Source organism: Meriones unguiculatus, chromosome 14, assembly GCF_030254825.1.
Source record: "Meriones unguiculatus strain TT.TT164.6M chromosome 14, Bangor_MerUng_6.1, whole genome shotgun sequence".
Lineage (NCBI taxonomy): Eukaryota > Metazoa > Chordata > Mammalia > Rodentia > Muridae > Meriones > Meriones unguiculatus.
The window spans coordinates 88955176-88975993 of NC_083361.1; the positions used below are offsets into that span (position 1 = coordinate 88955176).

Here is a 20818-nt window from a genome sequence, read left to right on the forward strand (position 1 = left end):
CTTGTTTTCTTTTAATTTTTTGTTGTGAAGTTATCTATATTCCATGTTTCTTGGGTGTCGGTGTTTTCGTTGGATTGGAGTTTTCCTCCTAGTATCTTCTGTAGGGCTGTTTTGCTATGTAGATATTGCTTAAATTTGGTTTTATCATGGAATATTTTGCTTTCTCCATCTATGTTGCATGAAAGCTTTGCAGGGTATATATTAGTCTTAGTTGGCATCTGTGATCCCTTAAAGTCTGCATGACATCTGCCCAGGCCCTTCTGGCTTTCATAGTTTCTGATGAGAAGTCCGGTGTGATTCTGATAGGTCTACCTTTATATGTTACTTGGCCTTTTTCTCTTGCTGCTTTTAATATTTTTTCTTTGTTCTGTAGATTTAGTGTTTTGACTATGATGTGATATGAGGAGTTTCTTTTCTGGTCTATTCTATTTGTTGTTCTATAGGCCTCTTTTATATTTATGGACATCACTTTAAGTTGGGAAATTTTTTTCTATGATTTTCTTGAAAATATTTACTGGACCTTGGAGACTGAAATGTTTTTTATCTATTCCTATTATTCTTAGATTTTGTCTTTTCATGGCGTCCTTGATTTCTTGGATGTTTTGTGTTTGGAACTTTTCCGATCTTACTTTTTCTTTGAAAGAAATATCAATTTCTGCAAGTGTATACACTTCTGCAAGTGTATCTTCAGCACCTGAGATTCTGTCTTCCATCTCTTGTATTCTATTGGTGATGCTTACCTTTGTGGTTCCTGATCTTTTCTCTAAGTTCTCCAGCTTCAGGGTTCTCTGTTTGTGTTTTCTTTATTGATTCTAATTCTGTTTTCATTTGCACCATTTCCTTCATCTGTTAGAATGTGGATTCCTGTCTTTCTTTGATGGCTTTTATTTTTTTGTTCATTTCCTCTGTATTTGCCACTAATTTTACCTCTACTTGTGCCTCTATTTGTTTGGCTGTATTTGCCTGTATTTCTTTAAGAGTTTTGTTCATCTCCTCTTTATTTGTCTCTATTTGTGTGGCTATTTCTTTGACAGATTTGTTCATTTCCTCTTTATGTGCCTTTAATAACTGAATAAGCACAGCTTTGAGATCATTTTCCCGTGTTCCTGATGAATTGAACTATCCGTTGATTTTGGGGGTTGCTGGTGAAGTCATAATGTCCTGATTTTTGTTGGGTGTGTTCTTATGCCAACCTTTGGCCATCTGCTTATCTGTAACCTTCACTGTTTGTTCCCAGAGTCTGTACTTCAGACTGGGTTTTTTGTTCTCCCGTGTCTGAGTATTCTTCAGGAAGATGAGAGAGGTCCACTCGTTTGAGAGCGCATTGGTGTTTCAGCTATACCTAAGGGAGGTAGATCCGCAGGAGTAGATGCACAATTGTGGGGAGCAAGCATGTGTGTGTGCGTGCGTGTTAAGTGTGCCTTGAAGGACAGGGTGCTAGAGAATGTAGATGCCTGGAATGTGGGGCGGGGGGTGTGCAGGCACAGGAGAGGGTGTGGATGCTGGTGCTGTTTGCAGGCTCAATGTGCATGCACAAATTCCCTGAATGCCTCAGTGGCCTACAGGCCTGTCATACCATCCTTCTGGTATTCAGGTCTGTCTGGGCTCCAGGAGTTGCTTGCCTGGACTCTACTGATAGACCTGCAGAACAGGGGCTTCAATGTTGAGAACCCTCTCTCAGGAATCCCTATGTTGCCCACAGTGTGGGTGTGGGTGTGAGGGATGTGATATCTGGCTTCTAGCATAGGGGGACCCTGGATCTGGGGCTCTGCACGCACCCACTTGAAGGCACACTCACTCTCTGGCAGGTCTAATTGGAAAGGGAAGGGGTTCCCTCTGTTCTCTATTCTCAGATTTGGGCCTGCCAGGGCAAATGTGAGTGTATCAGACCTGTCAGCTCAGCGGTGCTGCGGCCACAGAACTTGGAGGCTTGTATAGAGGCCTGCAGGGAGTCCAGCCACAGCAGCAGAACTGGGAAGCCAGTACAGATTCCTTTTGGGAGGCCCTGGGGAGCCGCAGACCTGGTTGGCCTGGCGGACCTGAGTGGCCCAGCGGATCTGGGTGGCTTGGTGGATCTGAGTGGCCCATAAAACCGGCAGCCCGCCACTGAGGACTGGGAGGGCTGCCTTCTCTGAGATACGGAGCATGGAGTTATGTGCTAGGAGCCTCAGGCTGTGGGCACTTCCCTGAGGAGGGAGGAGGGAAAGGGAAGTACAGAGGGATTGAATGTACACCGCTCTCAGATCCCAGAGAAGTCCATGGGTGACCTGGGTCCAAAGGGTCTCAGCTCACTGGTTGTCCCTCTCTCCAGGAAACCTCAATGTCGATGTTCTGGCTTCAGCTGCCATTCCAGCCACCAACTTTGGAGTTTCAGATCCTCTTCCCCTCAGATACAGTGTTCTCTGGTCACCACCATCTTGGATCTCTCAGATTTATTTTCTTACAATGACTGACTACAGTTTAGGTGCACTATTTATACCAAAAGGATAAAGAATAATTCAAACAAACAAGCAAACAAGCACCGGCTCTAGAGGATGTTACTCAGGGTTACAGTGCAATGAGGAGAGGCGGGATTGGAACCTAGGTCCTGTGAACACACAGCCTTAGTGGGTACCATTGGAGATATTTCCTCCTTAACACTGTGGTGAAGTACAAGCCTTGTGGTTAAATGACCGGCTGCTGAAGTCCCATGCCTCAGCTAGAGACTCCTACATGTAAATTTCAAACTCCCCGACAAGCTGGAGAAGAACTTTCTTTCATATTTGTCAGTGACAGAAAGAACGGGGCTGACCTGGTAGAGCTGTGGCAAGTAGCTCTGTCGGGGAGGACCTGCTGCCATCCCTGAGGCCCTGGCTTCCATCTCTGACACCACAGATAGGAAGGTACCTGGGCCTTCATCGAGCTGGGCAGATCTGTCTGCAGGACCTGGGATTTGAAGACCTTGAAGAATGATGCAGACTACAGTTTAGGGCGCAGACAACTTTACTTCAGTTTCAGTGTACTTTTACACATGAATGTAAAAAACACACAGCAACAATTCAAGGACGGTTATCTGAGTTCAGAGAAATGTAAATACATGCCAGTAAGCACACACTAAATGTTTACAGAGCATCCTTTTCCCAGAACTTTCTGAAGACAGAACAATTTAAACAAAATTGCCTGGCATGTACTATAGATTATATTGGGCAGAGCAGGAAAATAAGGCAGTAGGCCATTTCTTGAATCAGGGTACAATGAGGCCACCATTGTATCAGCGTATCCTTTCACCGACATGGATTCTGTGGCTATGTGGGAAATGAATTTCTATCTCCTCATGAACAGACAAGGAACTGGAACATGCAAATGCATCCAAACTGGTTTGTATTTAGAAGTGAAATTCGCAGAAGGATTGAAGACAGAAAAGTTGAAATGAGGCCAGGATGCTCAGGCACATGAGATGCAGCAGGAATGGGGCACTGCACAGATGTAGGGGAGGGTTACGAGGGTGGCTCACATATGGTCACTGGCTTTGAACATCCCATAGAATTAAAATATGGATAAAGTGTGTGAGGGAAGGAACGGTCATAGAATCTGTAGATGAGAGCTCCACAGTTAGAAACGTTATAGAACAAGAGAGTGGAAGCCTTGTAGTCCAGAAACACTCCAACACGACTGAGAGGGCCTCGCTGAGAGAGGGCCAAGACACTGGGATTTTTGGTCTCATAACACTGATCAAAGGCATATAAAGAACTATCCTTTACCCCTATAACCCAGTAGCCATATTTAGGCTGATAATTTACACGTTGTTTATCAACAGAATTATATTGGGATGTGAAGATCCCTGGCTGCCCTGGATGAAGCTGAAGTGGAGCACGTTGTCCATTATTTAATCCAAGGAGCCAGGCTTTACATCCAGACACGTCTACTTCCCAGTAATATTTCCCTGACTGGAGGGGTGGACCTCCCAGGACACCCAAGTAATAACTCTCAGAAAATTGCAAAACACCTTTATAATCATTGTACTCATCGTAACCATCGTAATCATTGAAGTATTTTTGTCTTTCCTTTTTTCTTTTTTGTCTTTCCTTTTCATAAAGGACATTTGCACTGTTGTTTGGAGACAGAGTCACACGAACTGCAGAAAAATAGACACATAAGTTAAGAGTCACATGAAAGACAAGGGATGACCTTATTTGTGATGGAAGGAGCAGAAGCCTAAGGAGAAAGAGAGAGGAAACTTGGAGGAGCCTTGTTTAAAGTCAAGGAGAGGCAGAGAAGCAACATGAAACACGAGGCTTAACAGAGAAACAAGCTCTGAAAGACAGTGAGAAGAGAGTGGTTTATGGTAATGTGATTTCTCCTTACCCCAGTATTGCTGGACATCCATAATCCCTGAAATGATGAAAATTTATAACAGTAAATGCAAGCAAAGGAAAAAAAAAGTCCATCTCTTCTCCAGATTAGGGCAAGGTTTGGAAATTGTGACATAGGACGTGATGAATGATGATTTCCCACTAAATACGACATCACTGGGGCACACACTATCTGCTCTTGTGAGTCCCTCTCGCCACATTCAGAAAGATTCTCTCTTCCTTACACAGCCTCAGCCACACCTAGAATCCCACTGTTAAATCACAGAATTTAGCTTCCCTCACCTTGAAAAGCTTTCAGCATGCCTTTCAGATCTGGCACATGGAATATTCTTCTTTTTTTCTGGATCATTTCAGGCGGTTGCAGTTTCAAAGCTTTACTCCTAGGGATAAAAAATTGCTCTCCACATCTCAAACCATTTGACCTTTGGCCACCACTGCCTCCCTATCATTGTAGCCAGAGATGTTGCTGAAGTTTACTGAGAATTCTGAGAGGGAAGAGAGAAGGTACACTACTAACTCTGGAGATACGAGAGACACGGCAGGACCTTATCCACAAACTTGCTGTGCCATGTTGGGAAGGCCTTGATCATCAGAAGCATAGTACCTCACCTTTATAGACCTTTCTTCAACTTTCCGTTCTTTTCTCTAAGTCTTATGAAATGATGAATGTTTTTAAAAAATCAAACTAAATAGTGAAAAAGGAATGTGTGGGCCAGGAACGGTGGCACATGTACTTAGGAGGCAGAGGCAGAGGCAGAGGATTTCTGAGTTCAAGTCTAGCCTGGTCTACAGAGTAAGTTTCAGGAGAGCCAGGGCTACACAGAGAATCCACACACACACATATATAAAATAACTAAACAAACAGAAAGAATGAAAAATAAATAAATAAATAGATAAAGGTGGGTTTTCAAGGACAGGTGTAGTGGAGCCACAGAGTATGGGAAAGCCACCTGAAGAGAGCCAAGACTTCAAACCCCTTTTCAGTATGGACAATGTCAGCTAGTGCCGGATTCTTCAAGTTCTCTTATTAAGATGACACAGTTTAAAAAAGAAAAGAGGAACACCAAGCTAATGCTGATATAAGCTCCATACATTAGGAATGAGCCTGACGCTGACAGCTTGGGGGGACACTTTATACACATGGGTGAGGCTTTCCACAATCTTCTGAACTATATGATCCACCTGAAGTAGTTGGTTCACCTGTGACAAAATATTGTGCTCAAGGTTCAAGTCTCTGTTCTAAAAATCTAAGCCTAACCACAAAGGAACTCTGGACCTCTTCTAGGTCAATGAGAAATCTATAAACACACAGGAATATTTCCCAATGTTTGCAGTTACGCAAATACTGCAGACACAGAGGACAGACACTACCTATGAGGAATCGATGAATGAAGCACAGGGTAACTGCTGACACAGAGCTAGATTCAAGCATACAACGTGGACAGAATGATGGAGCCACAAGGGGTCTGAAAGCTTCTTAGCTCCATTTGCCTCATCCCACCATTGAGCCTAGCTCTGTAACTCCCCATAACCCAGTCCCCTAAAGGAGAATTTCATCTGTTCTCAAGAGTTACAGAGTGTCTTTCCCATTCCCCCCTCTTACCAGAACTTCAGAATTGCATGATGTCTGAGTTCCCTCAAACTGCAGAGATATTTTAGCTGAAAAACAATAATCCCTACCAAACAATAGGGCGGTCCTTCCCCATCAGCCCAGACATACCTTTTTAGGACACAATTCACATTCTAGGGAGAAGAGAGAAAACACAGTTAATGACATGTTCTTTCAAATCCTGATCACATTCTTACTGGCCACAGAGACAAAGTTAAAAGAGAATCACGTCAATCACTCTCAGTCCTCTGAGACATGATATAAAGATGCATGACTCTTTATTTGACCCCTAAATAAGTTAACAGACTATTTTTTTCTGACCCACCCTACCAGTCATTGGAGACCAATGATGAAGAAACTGTAGTTTGAAAGCCGACGTGAGTGTTACTGTGTACACAGTTACAGACATAAACACACGACTGTTCTCATGCTATATGTTACTTTTCCCATTAGCTTATTTCTACTCACAAGTATGAGAAGATGATTTCCAAATCATTTTAGTCATTTAAACACTATTTAATACATTAGTAATGAGGAAGCCGAAAGGACCAAGAAGGTTAGGATGTCTGACATTAAAACCAACTAACCAGATCTCTCCCACCCCAGCCCTTCATCATTCCTTCTTCTTTCTCTCTCTCTCTCTCTCTCTCTCTCTCTCTCTGTAATTGACCTGGCAAGAAAGAAGTTAATGTAAAGAGATATGTGAGACTCTCAATTTGACTATCAAACTGTCAAAAGAATGACCCAAAAGATATGATAATTTCTCCATGATCTCAGAGCGGAGAAGAAAAACAGCTCTAGCCAGAGGAAGAGCTGGTCCCCGCAAAGGATTTCCCACAGTTTTAATTACTTGTCAGAACCTTAGAGCATGACATTGTAACCCAGATCATGATGGAGAATGAAGGACAGGCCACACCTTGGGCTGGACTACTCATATGTGCATATCCTTGGCTCTAGGTCTAAACTTTGGTCTAACTTTGGGAACCTGAAGAGGGACAGAAAAAGGTTTTTATTTTATTTATTTTTTTAATTGCTTTATCATTCTTTCAGTTGTGGCCACATTTAAGAGATCTATTTTTTCTGCTTTGCAATATTAATTTGTCTCTTTTATATGGGCTTATTGAGGACAGATATCAAGACTGGACCCACCAGGAACACTTTGATATGCTAAATAGAAACCTCAGTTAGGCATTTTTCTTGACTTGGAGACCTAAGGCTGTGCAAGAATTCTTCAATGTTTGGGTTTTGTTGAATCATTATCATAGTAGAAAAAAATAGAGAATCAGCCAGAGAAATCAATACAGGAATGGATAAAAATTATATAATACATATATATATTAAAATATTAAGCATCTAAATGCTCTGGACACAGTGGTGCCCACCTGTAATCCCAGCGCTTTGGGAGGCAGAGGCTGGTGGATCTCTGTGAGTTTGGGGCCACCGGGACAGCCAAAGTTATAAAGAGAAACCTTGTCTCAAAAAAACCAAACCAAACCAAACAGAAATAAAACAAAGCAAAACAAACAAACAAACAAAAAAAAAAAAAACAGTTAAAAGCACAATACATTGTCATTTGTGGTAACTTGCCTGATCTTAGAGAATTTTTGTTATACTAAACTAACTGGGCCCAGAAAAGAAAAACCACTAAATGATATTATTTAAGTAAAGATATGTTGTTGTATATTTGACCACACTGTGAACCTTGAGACTGTTTACTGGAAAAACCTGTTTCTAGTTGTGGTTTGGCTCAGTCCTAGGACACACATTTAATCCAAGAGGTTTCTGCTTAAATTAAATAAATCGACCATACCTCAGAAGTCAGAGCAAACAACCAGTTGACAGGGAGTGAACATAGGAAAACACCATAAAGAGTAAGAGGAAGTCAGGAGATAAAGAGAAGTAACAGGATCTAGAAGGGAGGGACATTCAACCTGAGGTGTTTTGTGAGCTGGTGTGAGGACACTTCCTCCTCTGGGGATGTCAGCTGAAAAGGAGTGGGCTGGGTGTTTTTCTGCATCTCTGAGCTAGCAGGGTTTCACCCCCCATTTGTTTCCTGAGTCTTTACTGGTAAAATCAAATCTCTGATAGTTTGTTAAAAGCAACAAAGATTAGAACTGTAATTATCAGGGGCTGGACGAAGAGAAAAATAGGTAGATTTATTAGTCAAGACATAAAATTTCAGAATTGTAAAGTGGTGGCTGTAATTAGTATCTTGTGAACTATCTCATTTTAGATAGATGCATAATTCTAAATGAATATTTTCAATTACAATTAAATTAACTCAATGGAAATGTCAAAATTAAAGTAGTATGGAGAAATCCTAGAAACACCAAGGCCTACAAGATTGACAATTCAGCTAAAAGAAAAAAATCCCTACAGAGATTTTTCATCACCAGGAGATGACTGTGGTATACATTATTTTAGAATGTGACAGAGATAAATTATACTACCAGCTTTACACCCCTATAGATAAGGAAGTCACCTTCCATATCAGCCACTGGGAGGCAGAGGCAGGGAAAACTCTGGAAGTTCCTGGATGGTAACTGGACCCCCAGCCTTCACCGCCAACTCAGTGGAGTTAGGGGCAGTGGAGGTCAAAGTCTCCAATCATCAGAGAGAGAAATGATCTCTACTCATTTCAGTCCTGGAGAAGTGGCTAACCTGACAGCTGAAATGCACTTCACACATGCTCAGCATTACAGCTCATGATCCAAGCTCTGTTGATCTCCTTCCAAGGTTCAGCTTCTGCACTGTACTTGGTAAGCTAATAAAATGCAATTTCCCTTAGATATTTATGCATGCAGTGATTCCCCTGTAACTGATTCAGGAAAAGCCCCACTATCATCACCAGGAAGGTCACAGCTGCACAGAGGGAGGTCAACGGCTTCCATGTCTCCTGACTCTCAGACACTGTGACCTCCTGCAGTCTTACCTGCAGCATTTCCATGGTTGAGCTCTCCAAATGATGTTCCACATCTGAGATGCAGTCTCTCACTGACTCCCTCTGCCTGGAGAGCTCATTTTCAGACTTCTCCAGCCTTTGTACAATATCTTCCTTCTCTTCCATCAGCTTCCGCAGCTCTTCATTCTCCTTGGAGGCCAGGACGTCTCTTAGTCCTTCAAATTCCTTCTGAACATTGTCTACATCACTCTGTATTTGATCCTTCAGGGTTAAGAAAAGGGAGAGGGATTCAGTTCAAATGGGACTGTGAGAAGGAAAAAAACCCACTTTTCTAGTTGTGGAGTTTTCACAGGGAATTGAGCTTGGGAAAGAAAGGTAATCTTATAGGAGTGTTTGTATCCTCTTACTGTCTATTTAGGACATTCCAAAACAAAAATCTTAGGTCACCTTCACCAAGGTCACCTGAGCCAAAGCGGGATGCCTGGGTGTGGCTCAGTTTTTCCACAGATGCCCGAGACACTTGTTCCTGCCTTCAATACTCCGCATTCCACCAATGAACCCCTCGAGAGAAGCAAAACCCCAAGAATAGAACTGTGCCCTGTTCTCTAGCATCTTCCCCAACACACAGTTTCAGAAGGCGCCAAGGGGTCAGACCTGGAGCCATTCTCACCAAGCCCCCATGGTGTCAGCTCTTCACATAGCCTGGCTCAGCTGTGATGCACTCACTCTGCAGCTCCTGCTCCAAGGGAACCCAGAGGGATGACCAGTCAAGGCCTCTTGGCTCCCCAGATACCAGGGAACAAAGAGCCAGGGGCTTCTTGCCCAGGTCCTTCCCAGGCATCAGGCTAACTTCCTTAGGGACGGTCCCCACTTGCCTCCCAGTAAGTTCTCTCCTGTTGGAGGTCATCTTGCCATTCATCACATGTTTTTTCATTCGCCATCAGTGTCTGCAGAGCTGCCTGCAGCTTCCCCTGTGAGAAAGGAATTGCAGTAGAGTCAAGCTATGTGTTTAGTAGGACTGCTGTTCCTAAGCAAAGGCCAAGGAGCCCTTTTGGAAAGACAGGAAGCCTGAGAGTGCTCTCTTTAAAAGATTGGCACCAATATTTCTGTACATAAGGTATGTAAATCCTAAGTCTATGGTTTAATCAATTGTGTTTATACACATACAACTTCCACACAGACAAAGACACAGAAATCTCTCTCCTTTTTTTATATAAGAAGCTATCTATTTTTTAAACATTTATTTATTATTTACACAGTGTTCTACCCGAATGTGTGCATGCCCACCAGAAGAGGGCACCAGATCTCACTATGGATGGTTATGAGCCATCCATATGAGTTTACTGGGAATTAAACTCAGGACCTTTGGAAGAACAGCCAGTGCTCTTAAGCTCTGAGCCATCTCTTCAGCCCCAGAAATCTCTCTTAGTCAATCATGCCCACAAGTACAAACGTGTTACTGATTTCAGCGTCAGAGAACTGGAACAGTTTGGTTAGTTTTCTGATATTTCATGTTAAGTATATACAGGCATCCCATGTCCCCACAATGTCCTATTTTCTTTTCTTTTTTTTTTTTTTTTTACCATAGTCTTGCTTGAAGCCCTGGCTACCCTGGAATGTTGTGCAGACAAGTATAAACCTCACACTCAGAAATCCACTAGAAATGACTGCCAGAGTTCTGGGACTGAAACAGGCACCCAACACTGGCCACATGATCATTATCTTTTCCTTCTTTACTTCCTTCCTTCCTTCCTTCCTTCCTTCCTTCCTTCCTTCCTTCCTTCTTTTTTCTTTCTTTCTTGTATATTTTTATTGTAGCTAAGATTTTAAAAATTAATTTATTCATTTTACATCCTAATCTTAGCTCCATCCCTTGTCTCTTCCCAGTCCCACCCTCTCTCCCTCTTACCCCCTCTTCCCACCCCCTAGTCCTCAGAAAGAGAGGGCCCTCCTTCCTTACCAGCTGACCCCAGACTATAAAGACTCATCAGGACTGCCTACACCCTCTTCCTCTGTGGTCTGGGATGGCCACCTCACCTGGGGGAAGTGATCAAAGAGCAGGCAACAGAGTCTATGTCAGAGACATGGAGGCTGAGCTGCCTATCACTATCAGCTACACCTGAGCAAGGGGCCTGGGTCCTGGGTCCTCTCCATGCACGATCCTTGGTTGGTGCATCAGTCTTCACAGGGTCACCTGGATCCAAAATGTTTGGTTCTGTTGGTCTTCTTGTGGAGCTCCTGTCCTCTCTGGGTACTTCTATCCCCAACTCTTCCATAAAACTCCCTATTTTGATCCCAAAGTTTGGCTGTGAGTCTCAGCATCTCTTTGATCCTCTGTTAGGTGGAGTTTTTTTTTGTTTTTTTTTTAGAGAACATCTATGGAGGGCTCCCATCCTGTCTCTCTTTTCAACCACGGTGTCTATTCTATTTGCCCTTAGGAATGAGAGTAAGTATCCTCCCTAGGGTCCTCCTTGTTACTTAGCTTCTTTGCGTCTAAGGATTGTAGTATGGTTATCCTGTATTGTATGGCTAATATCCACTTATGAGTATATAACATGCATGTTTTTCTGGGTCTGGGTTAAAAATATTCACTCAGGGTGATCTTTTCCAGATCCATCCATTTGCCTGCAAATGTCGTGCTATCCTTGTATTTAATGGCTGAATAGCATTCCATTGTGTAGCTGTACCACAGTTTCTTTATACATTCTTTGGTTGAGGGACATCTGGGTTGTTTTCAGTTTCTGGCTAGTAGGAATAAAGAGGCTAATTACATAGTTGAGAAAATGTCCATGTTGTAGGGTGAAGCATCTTTGGGTATATGGCAAGGAGTGGTATAGCTAGGTCTTGAGGTAGAAATGTTCCCAATTTTCCGAGAAAGCACTAGATTGATTTCCAAAGAGGTTGCACAAGTTTGCACTCCCCCCAACATTAAAGTACTGTTCCCCTTTCTCCACATCCTCAATAGCATGTGCTGTCACTTGAGTGTTTAATCTTAGCCATTCTGACGGTATAAGATGGAATTTCAGAGTTGTTTTGATTTGCATTTTTCTGTTGACTAAGGACAATGTTTTAGTGGGCTGGAGAGGTGGCTTAGCAGTTAAGAGCACTGATTGTTCTTCCATAGGACCTGGGTTCAGTTCACATCATCCACATGGCAGCTTACTATTGTCCCTAACTCCAGGATCTGACACCCTCACACAGACATACATTCAGGATAAACACCAATGCACATAAAATAAAAACAAAGTAATTATTTAAAAAAAGGAATTCTCGGTGTAGCTCTGGACACCATTTTTAAATTGAATTATTTAGTTTGTTGGTGTTGAAGTTTTCGAGTTATTTCTATATTTTGGATATATATAACCTTCTGTTGGATGTAGGGTTGGTGAAGATCCTTTCCTACTCTGAAGTCTGCCGTTTAGTTCTATTGACAGTGTCCTATGCTTTGCAGAAGCTTTTCAGTTTCATGAAGTCCCATTAATTAATTGTTGATCTTAGAGCCAGAGCCTTTGGTGTTCGGTTTAGGAAGCTCAAGGCTGTTCCCCACTTTCTCTTCTATTAGATTTATTGTATCTGGTTTAATGTTGAGGTCGTTGATCCACTTGGACTTGAGTTTTGTGCAGGGTAATAAATATGGATCTATTTGCATTTTTCTACATGTTAGACTAACACCATTTGTTGTAGATGTTTTCTTTTTTTCATTGTATACTTTTTTCTTCTTCATCAAAATCAAGTGTCCAAAAGTGTGTGGGTTTATTTCTGGGTCTTTGATTCTATTCCACTGATCAACCAGTCTATTTCTATGCTAATACCATTGAGTTTTTATTACTCTTGCTCTGTAGTACAACTTGAAATTAGGAATGGAGATAACTCCACAGATTCTTTTATTTTAACTATTCTGGGTTTTTTGTTTTTCCACATCAAACTGAGAAGTGTTCTTTTGAAGTGTGTAAAGAATTGTGTTGGCCAAAATGATCCCACATAACAACAGATCATCTGGAGGTATCACCATCCCTGATCTCAAGCTGTACTACAGAGCAATAGTAATAAAAACTGCATGATTCTGATTTAGAAACAGAATGGCGAATCAATAGAATTGAATAGAAGACCTAGAAATAAACCAACATACCTACAGATACTTGATTTTTGACAAAGAAGCCAAAATGGCAAAAAGTCAGCATCTTCAACAAGTGGTGCTGGTCTAACTGGATGTCGACATGTAGAAAAATGCAAATAGATCCATACTTATCACCCTGCACAAAACTAAAGTCTAAGTGGATCAAACATAAAAAAAAAAGGCCTCAACATAAAACAAGATAACACTAAATCTGTTAGAAGAAAAAGTGGGGAAGAACCTAGAACTCATTGGCACAGAAGACAACTTCCTGGGTAGAATACCAACAGCACAGGCTTAAGATCAACAATCAATAAATGGGACCTCATGCGACTGAAAAGCTTCTGTAAAGCAAAGGACACTGTTATCAGAACAGAACAACTGCCTACAGACTGGAATGGATCTTCACCAACCCTATCTCTGACAGAGGGCTGATATCCAGAATATATAAAGAACTAAAGAAGTTAAAAAGCAATAAATCAAGTACCCAGTTTAAAAATGAGGTACAGAGTTAAACAGAGAATTCTCTGTAGAGGAATATAGAATGGCAGAAAACACTTAAAAGAAATGTTCAACATCCTTAGTCATCAGGGAGATGCAAATCAAAACGACCCTGAGATTTCACCTTACAGCCACCAGAATGGCTAAGATCAAAACCTCAAATGACAACACATGCTGGAGAGGATGTGGAGAAAGGGGAACCCTCCTCCAAGGCTGGTGGGAATGTAAACTTGTACAACCACTTTGGAAATCAATTTGGCGCTTTCTCAGACAAATAGGAATAGTGCTACCTCAAGACCCAGCTATACCACTACTAGGCATATATCCAAAAGATGCTGAAGTACACAACAGGGACATTTGCTCAACCATGTTTGTACCAGCTTTATTTGTAATAGCCAGAACCTGGAAACAACCCAGATGTTGCTCAGCTGAGGAATGGATACAGAATTGTGTTATTTTTACACAGTGGAATACTACTCAGCAGTTAAAAACAAGGAAATCATGAAATTTGTAGGCAAATGGTGGGGCCTAGAAAAGATCATCCTGAGTGAGGTATCCCAGAAGCAGAAAAACACACATGGTTTATACTCATTTATAAGTGGATATTAGACATATAATATAGGATAAACATACTAAAAGCTGTACACCTAAAGAAGCTAATCAAGAAGAAGGATCCTGGGTAAGATGATCAAGCCTCACTCAGAAAGGCAAATGTGATGGATATTGGAAGAAAGAGAAAACAGGGAACAGGACAGGAGCCTACCACAGAGGGACTCTGAAAGACTCTACCTAGCAGTGTATCAAAGCAGATGCTGAGACTCAAAGCCAAACTTTGGGCAGTGTGCAGGGGATCTTAGGAAAGAAGGGGGCAAGAGAAAGACCTGGAGGGGTCAGGAGCTCCATAAAGACAGTAACAGAACCAAAAAATCTGGGGTCAGGGGTCCCACAGTGGAAGGCAATGCAGCCAGTCCTGATGAGTTCTGATAAGCTAGGCTCAGAAGGAAGGGGAGGAGGACCTCCCCTATCAGTGGACTTGGAGAGGGGCATTGGAGGAGAAAAGGGAGGGAGGGTAAGATTGGAGGGGAAATAGGGAGGGGGCTACAGCTTGAATACAAAGTGAAGAAACTGTAATTAATATAAAAATTAAAATAAATAATTGTGTTGGTATGTTGATGAGAATTGCATTGAATCTGTAGATTGCTTTTGGTATTATGTCCATTTTTACTATGTTAATTCTACCTATCCATGAGCACGGGAGATCTTTCTTGTCTTTTGATAATTTCTTTTTTTCAAGACTTGAAAGTTCTTGTTATCCAGGCCTTTCATTTGCTTGGTTAGAGTTACACCAAGATATTTTATGTTATTTGTGGCTACTGTTTCCCTAATTTCTTTCTAAGCCCATTTATCATTTGTATGCAGGAAGGCTATGATCATTTTGAATTAATTTTGTATCCAGCCACTTTGCTGAAGATGTTTATCAGGTGTAGGAGTTCTTGGGTAGAATTTTTGGGTTCACTTATGTATTCTATCATATAATCTGTCAATAGCGATACTTTGACTTCTTTCTTTCCAGTTTGAATCCCCTTGATCTCCTTTAGTCTTCTTATTGCTCAAGCTAGGAATTCAAGCACTGCATATTGAAGAGATAGGGAGAGAGTGGGCAACACGGTCTTATCCCTGATTCTAACTGGATTGCTTTAAGTCTCCCCATTTAACTTGATGTCGGCTATAGGTTTGCTGTACATTACCTTTATTGTGTTTAGGTGTGCACCTTGGATCCCTGACCTCTCCAGGACTTTTAACATGAAGGAGTGTGTGATTTTGTTAAAGGCTGTTTCAGCATCTAAGGTGATGATCATGTGCTTTTTTTTTCTTTCCGTTTGTTTATATGGTGGATTCATTGATGGATTTTTGTATATTGAACTACCTCTGCATCTCTGGGATGAAGCCTGCCTGATCACATTAGATGATGTTTTTGATATGTTCTTGGATTCAGTTTGAAAGTATTTTTTAAACCATTCTTTTTAAAAATGTTTATTTGATTTGTTATTAATTTTTATCAATATGAGTCATATCTATCTGCACATACATCTCCATGTCAGAAGAGGGCATCAGATAACATTATAGATGGTTAAAGCCACCATGTGGTTGCTGGGAATTGAACTCAGGACCTCTGGAGGAGCAGCCAGTGCTCTTAACCTCTAAGCCATCTCCCCAGCCCCAGTTTGTAAGTATTTTACTGAGTATTTTTTGTATCAATGTTCATAAGGGACACTGGCCTGAGATTCTTTTTCTTGGTTGGGACTTTTTGCAGTTTAGGTATCATGGTGACTGTGGCTTCATTGAATGAGTTTGGTAATCTTCCTTCTGTTTCAATTTTGTGGGATAGTTTGAGGAGTATTGGTAATAGCTCTTCTTGGAATGTCTGGTAGAATTTTGCTGCAAAACTGTCTGGCCCTGGGCTTTTTTCCATTGGGGGACTTTTAATGACTTTTTTTTTTTCCTTAGGGGTATACACGATTTACACTGTTTACCTCATCTTGATTTAACTTTGGTAAGTGGAATCTATCATGAAAACTGTCCATTTCAATTAGATTTCCAATTTTGTGGAATACAGGCTCTTGAAGTACAACTTAATGATTCTTTGGATTTCCTCAGTGTTGTTGTAATGTTCCCATTTTTGTTTAAGATTTCGTCGATTTGGATAGTGCCTCTCTGCCTTTTAGTTAGTTTGGCTAAGGGTTGTCTATCCTGTTGATTTTTCTCAAAGATACAGCTTTTGGTTTCTCTCTCTTTCTTTTCTCTTTCTCTCTCTCTCTCTCTCTCTCTCTTTCTTTCTTCTTCTTCTCTCTCTCTTTGTATTGTTCAGTTTTTTCCAATTTATTAGTTCCAGCCCTGAGTTTGATTACTTTCTGCTACCCATTCCTCTTAGGTTTTTTTTCTTCTTCTTAGCAATGCCTTCATTGTATCCATTAAGTTTAGGTATAGTGTTCATTGAATTTGAGGAAGTGTTTAATTTCTTTATTTCTTCCCTAACCCAGTGGTCACTGAGTAGAGAGTTGTTCTGTTTCCCCGAGTTTGTAGGCTTTTTGTTGTTTCTGTTGTTGTTGAGGTCCAGCTTTAATCTGTAGTGATCTGACAAAATACAAGGTGTTATTTCAGTTTTCTTGTATTGGTTGAGGCTTGCTTTGTGACTGACTATATGGTCAATTTTTAAAGAAGGTTCTGTGAGGTGCTAAGAAGAAGGAATGTTCTTTTGTATTTGGGCCAATAGTTCCGTAGATACCTGTTAGATCCATCTGATTCATGACATCTGTTAGTTTCATTATTTCTCTGTTTAGTCTCTGTCTCGATGATCTGTCTGTTGCTGAGAGTGGAGTGTTGATGTCTCCATTACTAATGTTGGGGCTCAATGTGTGATTTAAGCATTAATAATGTTTCTTTTACAAATGTGGGTGCCCTTGTATTTGAGGCACAGAAGTTCAGAATTGTGATGGGATCTTGGTGGATTATTCCTTTAATGAGCATGAGGTGTTCCCATCTCTCTTGATTAATTTTGGTTGAAAGTCTATTATACTATATATTAGAGTGTCTACCCCAGCATGCTCCTTGGGTCTATTTGCTTGGAAAACCTTTTCCCAGCCCATTTCATTACTTTGAGGTCATGCCTCTCTTTGCTGCTGTGTTGAGTTTCTTGTATGTGGCAGAATAATGGATCCCATTTTCACATCCATTCTGTTAGCCTGTGTCATTTTATTGAAGAATTGAGTCCACTGATGTTGAGAGCTGTTAGTGACCAATGATTGTTAGTTCCTGTTATTTTGATGTTGCTGGTGGTAGAGTATTTGTGTGCTTGTGGTATTTTAGTTCCGCTGAGGTAGAATTAAGTTTTTCCTGTGTTTTCTTGGGTGCAGTTAATCTCCTTGGGTTGAAGTTTTCCCTGAAGTATCTTCTGTACAGCTGAGTTTGTGCATTGATTTCATTTAAATTTGGTTTTATTATGGAAAACCTTGTTTTCTTTTGCTGAGTATAGCAGTCTAGGCTGACATCTGTTGTCTCTTAGAGTCTGCAGGCTCTCTGGCTTTTAGCATCTCTGATGAGAAGTCAGGTATAATTCAGATAAGTCTGCCTTTGTATGTGACTTGGCCTTTTCCCCTTGAAGCTTTAATATTCTTTCCTTGTTCTGTAGATTTAGTGTTCTGAATATTATGTGGCAGGAGGATTTTCTTTCTGGTTTAATCCATTTGGTGTTATGTAAACCTCTTGTAGTTTATAAGTATCTCTTTCTTTAAGTTGGGAAAATTTTCTTGTATGATTTTGTTGAAAATATTTTTTGGCCCTTGGAGCTGAGAATATTCCTTTTCTTCTATTCCTATTATTCTTAGGGTTCATCTTTTCATGGTGTCTCTGATTTCTTGGATGTTTTGTGCCAGGAAATTTTTAGATTTAACATTTTCATTGATCGATGTATCAATTTCTTCAATTGTATCTTCTATGCCTGAGAGTGTCTCCTCTATCTCTTGTATTCTGTTAGTGATGCTTATGTTTGTATTTCCTGTTCTCTTCTCTAAGTTTTCCCTCTATGGGATTCCCTTAGTTTGTGTTTTCTTTATTTTTCTATTTTCATTTTCAGGTCTTGGCCCATTTTATTCATTTCTTTCACCTGTTTGATTGATTTTCCTGCATTTCTATAAGGGATTTATTTGTTTCTTCTTTAAAGCCCTCTATCTGTTTGGTTTTATTTTCCTTGATTTTTTCTTAAGTGATTTAATCATTTCGTTTTTAAGGATCTCTATCATCTTCATAAGCATATATATCATGTCATTTTCTTGTGTTTCAGTGTGTTAGGGCTTGTGGTAGTAGGACAGCTGTTTTCTGGTGGTGCCATTTTACCCTGGATCGTCGTGGTTGTGTTCTTACACTGACCTTTGGCCATCTGGTTACCCCTGGTGTTGGCTAGTTGTTCCTGGCGCCTGATGGACTTCCCCAGAAGGTGAGAAGAGCCCTGGGCCAGAGGCTACACATTCCTGGGGACCAGCAGCCCTCCTCAGGATGAAGGGTAGGGCTGTGGGCTGGAGGCTGGATCTCAGGGTTAGCCCACAGCTCTCCTCTGCTGCCTGTGTTCCAGTTGCAGCCACAGGCCCGAGAATGTGGTGAGTGTGAGGGTCTAACCTGGATGATCCTGAGATATGGCAGGTCCTCAGGAAGTCGGGTAAAGGGGGGGAGGGTGGAAGCCGGAGGCTGGGTGATCCCGGAAACCAGGAGCCCTCCTCAGGAAGGATAGCAAAGCTGGGGGCCTGGAGGCTGCGGAATCCTGGAGCCCAGAAGCCCTCCTCAGGAAGGTGAATAGCTTTCTCTGGGGAAACATGGATGCAGGCGTTTTACAGCAACAGGACCTCACAGTTAACCTTCTGCTACCCAGAAACATGTGCTGCAGGCACCAGCATCCCGAGACTCCCTTATCGCGTCTTTTTAGCACTCAAAAAGTAAAAAGGTGTGAAATGACATATAAAGTTTCATGTCGATGATGTCCAGGTAACTAACCTGTCACACAAAGTGGAAATTTCCCATCTGTTGCTTTTTCCTGCTTTGTCTTGTAAGACCTGGGGTCTCACAGCTCAGGAGTTTAAGATCGCGCCCTTCCCAGAAACTCCCCCAGACCAAGACTCATTGCAAAAGCAAGAGGTTTATTAACCATTGCACAATGGGGTCACTGCTGCTGGTCAGCAAAGAGTGGCACTGGGAGACAGAGGCCTTTAGGTTTTTAAAAGAAAAATTGCGGGAGATTTGAAGTTGTAGTCTTGGCAATTTAGGATTGGATGAGGAAGCTATAAAGTAAGATAATTGGTTAGTCTTAGGTGCTCAGGCTTGGCCAGTCCTGCCAAGTGTGGATGCAGCTGCAATTGAAGGTGGGGGTGGTTAGCTCATTTTTGAAGATTAGGGGCTACATTGGCTGGAGGTCAAAAGCTACTCAGAAGAAGTCTAGGTTCGTTGCTAAGAAACGCTATCTCAAGGACAAGGGTCTGGTCCTTCTTTTGCTGAGTGAAGGTCATTGCTTGCTTGCCCTTTTTTTATATCTGTCCTCACAGATAGGGTCACATTCCTCCATTCTCTGGAAAGGTACTAAGAGGCTTTAGCTTAACCTGGACCTAAAACTCAAAACTATAGGCTTTAGAAGACATATAGGTTACAAAGTTAGCCTAACCCTTTCAGTCTGCCATATCCTCCCACTCCTTACCTTGTACTTTTCAGCAGCCTCTTCAATGAGAGCTGTGTGGTGACCACGATGATCCTGAGATCGCTCACAAAGCCAGCAGATGGCTGTCATGTCATTCTCACAGAAGAGCTGGAGCTTCTCTCCATGTTGTTCACAGACATTTACCTTCTGCTCCTCCTCAGGAATGGACTTAAACCCTTTGAGACTCTCCACTATATTGGCTGCATGTCGATTGGGCCTCAGATTTCCAAACAGGTAACTAACTCGGCACACAGGGCAGCTGCCCTCCCCTTCTTTGCCTGTGCTGGACTCATAGTTCAGTGTGATGCAGGCTCGGCAGAAGCTGTGACCACAGTCTGCACTCACAGGTTCCTTCAGGAGCTCCAGACAGATGGGACAGGTCACCTCCTCCTTTATCTTCGCCAGGATTGATGAGGCCATAGTTGCCATGATCCTGCTTCTGCCTGTCCTGACTTCTCACACTTCTGCACGTCTGCCTGCGTGATTGAGAAGATAAAATGGGGCCAAGTAAGGAAATGGAGGATCAGAATGAACACTGTGCAGAGATCAAGGAAGAAACACAATGATACAATAAAAGAACAAAGGAAGAAATATGGAAAGAGAGAGGTTTAGTGACAGCAAAATAGCACTTTGTCTTTCCTTCAAGTACTCTACTCTTAGTTCATTCCAAATGACAAATTTCAGACACAAGATAGCTCTTCTCCTTTTATGGAAGAGCAGAAATAAAGTGTTTCCTTTCAACAGCCTTGAAACAGGCTTGTGTAAACCATCCTTACCTTTCTTTCCCAGGCCACCATCGTCACCAAACTACTCATGCCTCTGGCACTCTACTTCTGTTTTATCAGCAGTAGTCAGTGTGACGCGCTCTGATCCTCCCCTTACAACTTCCTTACCAGAAAGAGCTGGTGCTGACGTGGGGTGTCAACAGTCCCTTCTGATGCACACGTGCAGCGATTTTTCTGACTGACATCTAATAAATGACTCCATATGTGTTTGTTCACATGGCCAAGTTGGTTCTGCACTGACAGTATAGAGACGGTCACTTTGGAGGGTATTTGTCTCCAAAAAACTGAAGGGAATGAAAATCGTCCCTCCGGAGTGT

The 20818-nt window shown here is 41.8% G+C and overlaps 1 protein-coding gene across 1 annotated transcript; it reads right to left on the reverse strand.

The window, feature by feature from the left end:
- Window positions 1-2964: 2964 nt before the first annotated feature.
- Window positions 2965-20171, reverse strand: LOC110558329 (tripartite motif-containing protein 30A-like). Its single transcript, XM_021653171.2, has 7 exons — window positions 19717-20171; window positions 9739-9834; window positions 8894-9124; window positions 6073-6095; window positions 4635-4732; window positions 4345-4371; window positions 2965-4114 (listed from the first exon to the last, which is right to left on the reverse strand). Exons 1-7 carry the CDS (start codon window positions 20143-20145, stop codon window positions 3477-3479), a joined length of 1542 nt encoding a protein of 513 aa, XP_021508846.2. The 5' UTR covers window positions 20146-20171; the 3' UTR covers window positions 2965-3476.
- Window positions 20172-20818: the final 647 nt, after the last annotated feature.

Coding starts and splice junctions, on each gene's coding strand:
- LOC110558329 (XM_021653171.2), bottom strand. CDS start 20,145: ATGGCAACTATGGCCTCATCAATCCTGGCGAAGATAAAGGAGGAGGTG. Junction 9,125..9,738: donor AGGAGAGAACTTACTGGGAG/GCAAGTGGGGAC, acceptor TTAACCCTGAAG/GATCAAATACAGAGTGATGT. Junction 4,372..4,634: donor CATGCTGAAAGCTTTTCAAG/GTGAGGGAAGCT, acceptor TCATCATTTCAG/GGATTATGGATGTCCAGCAA.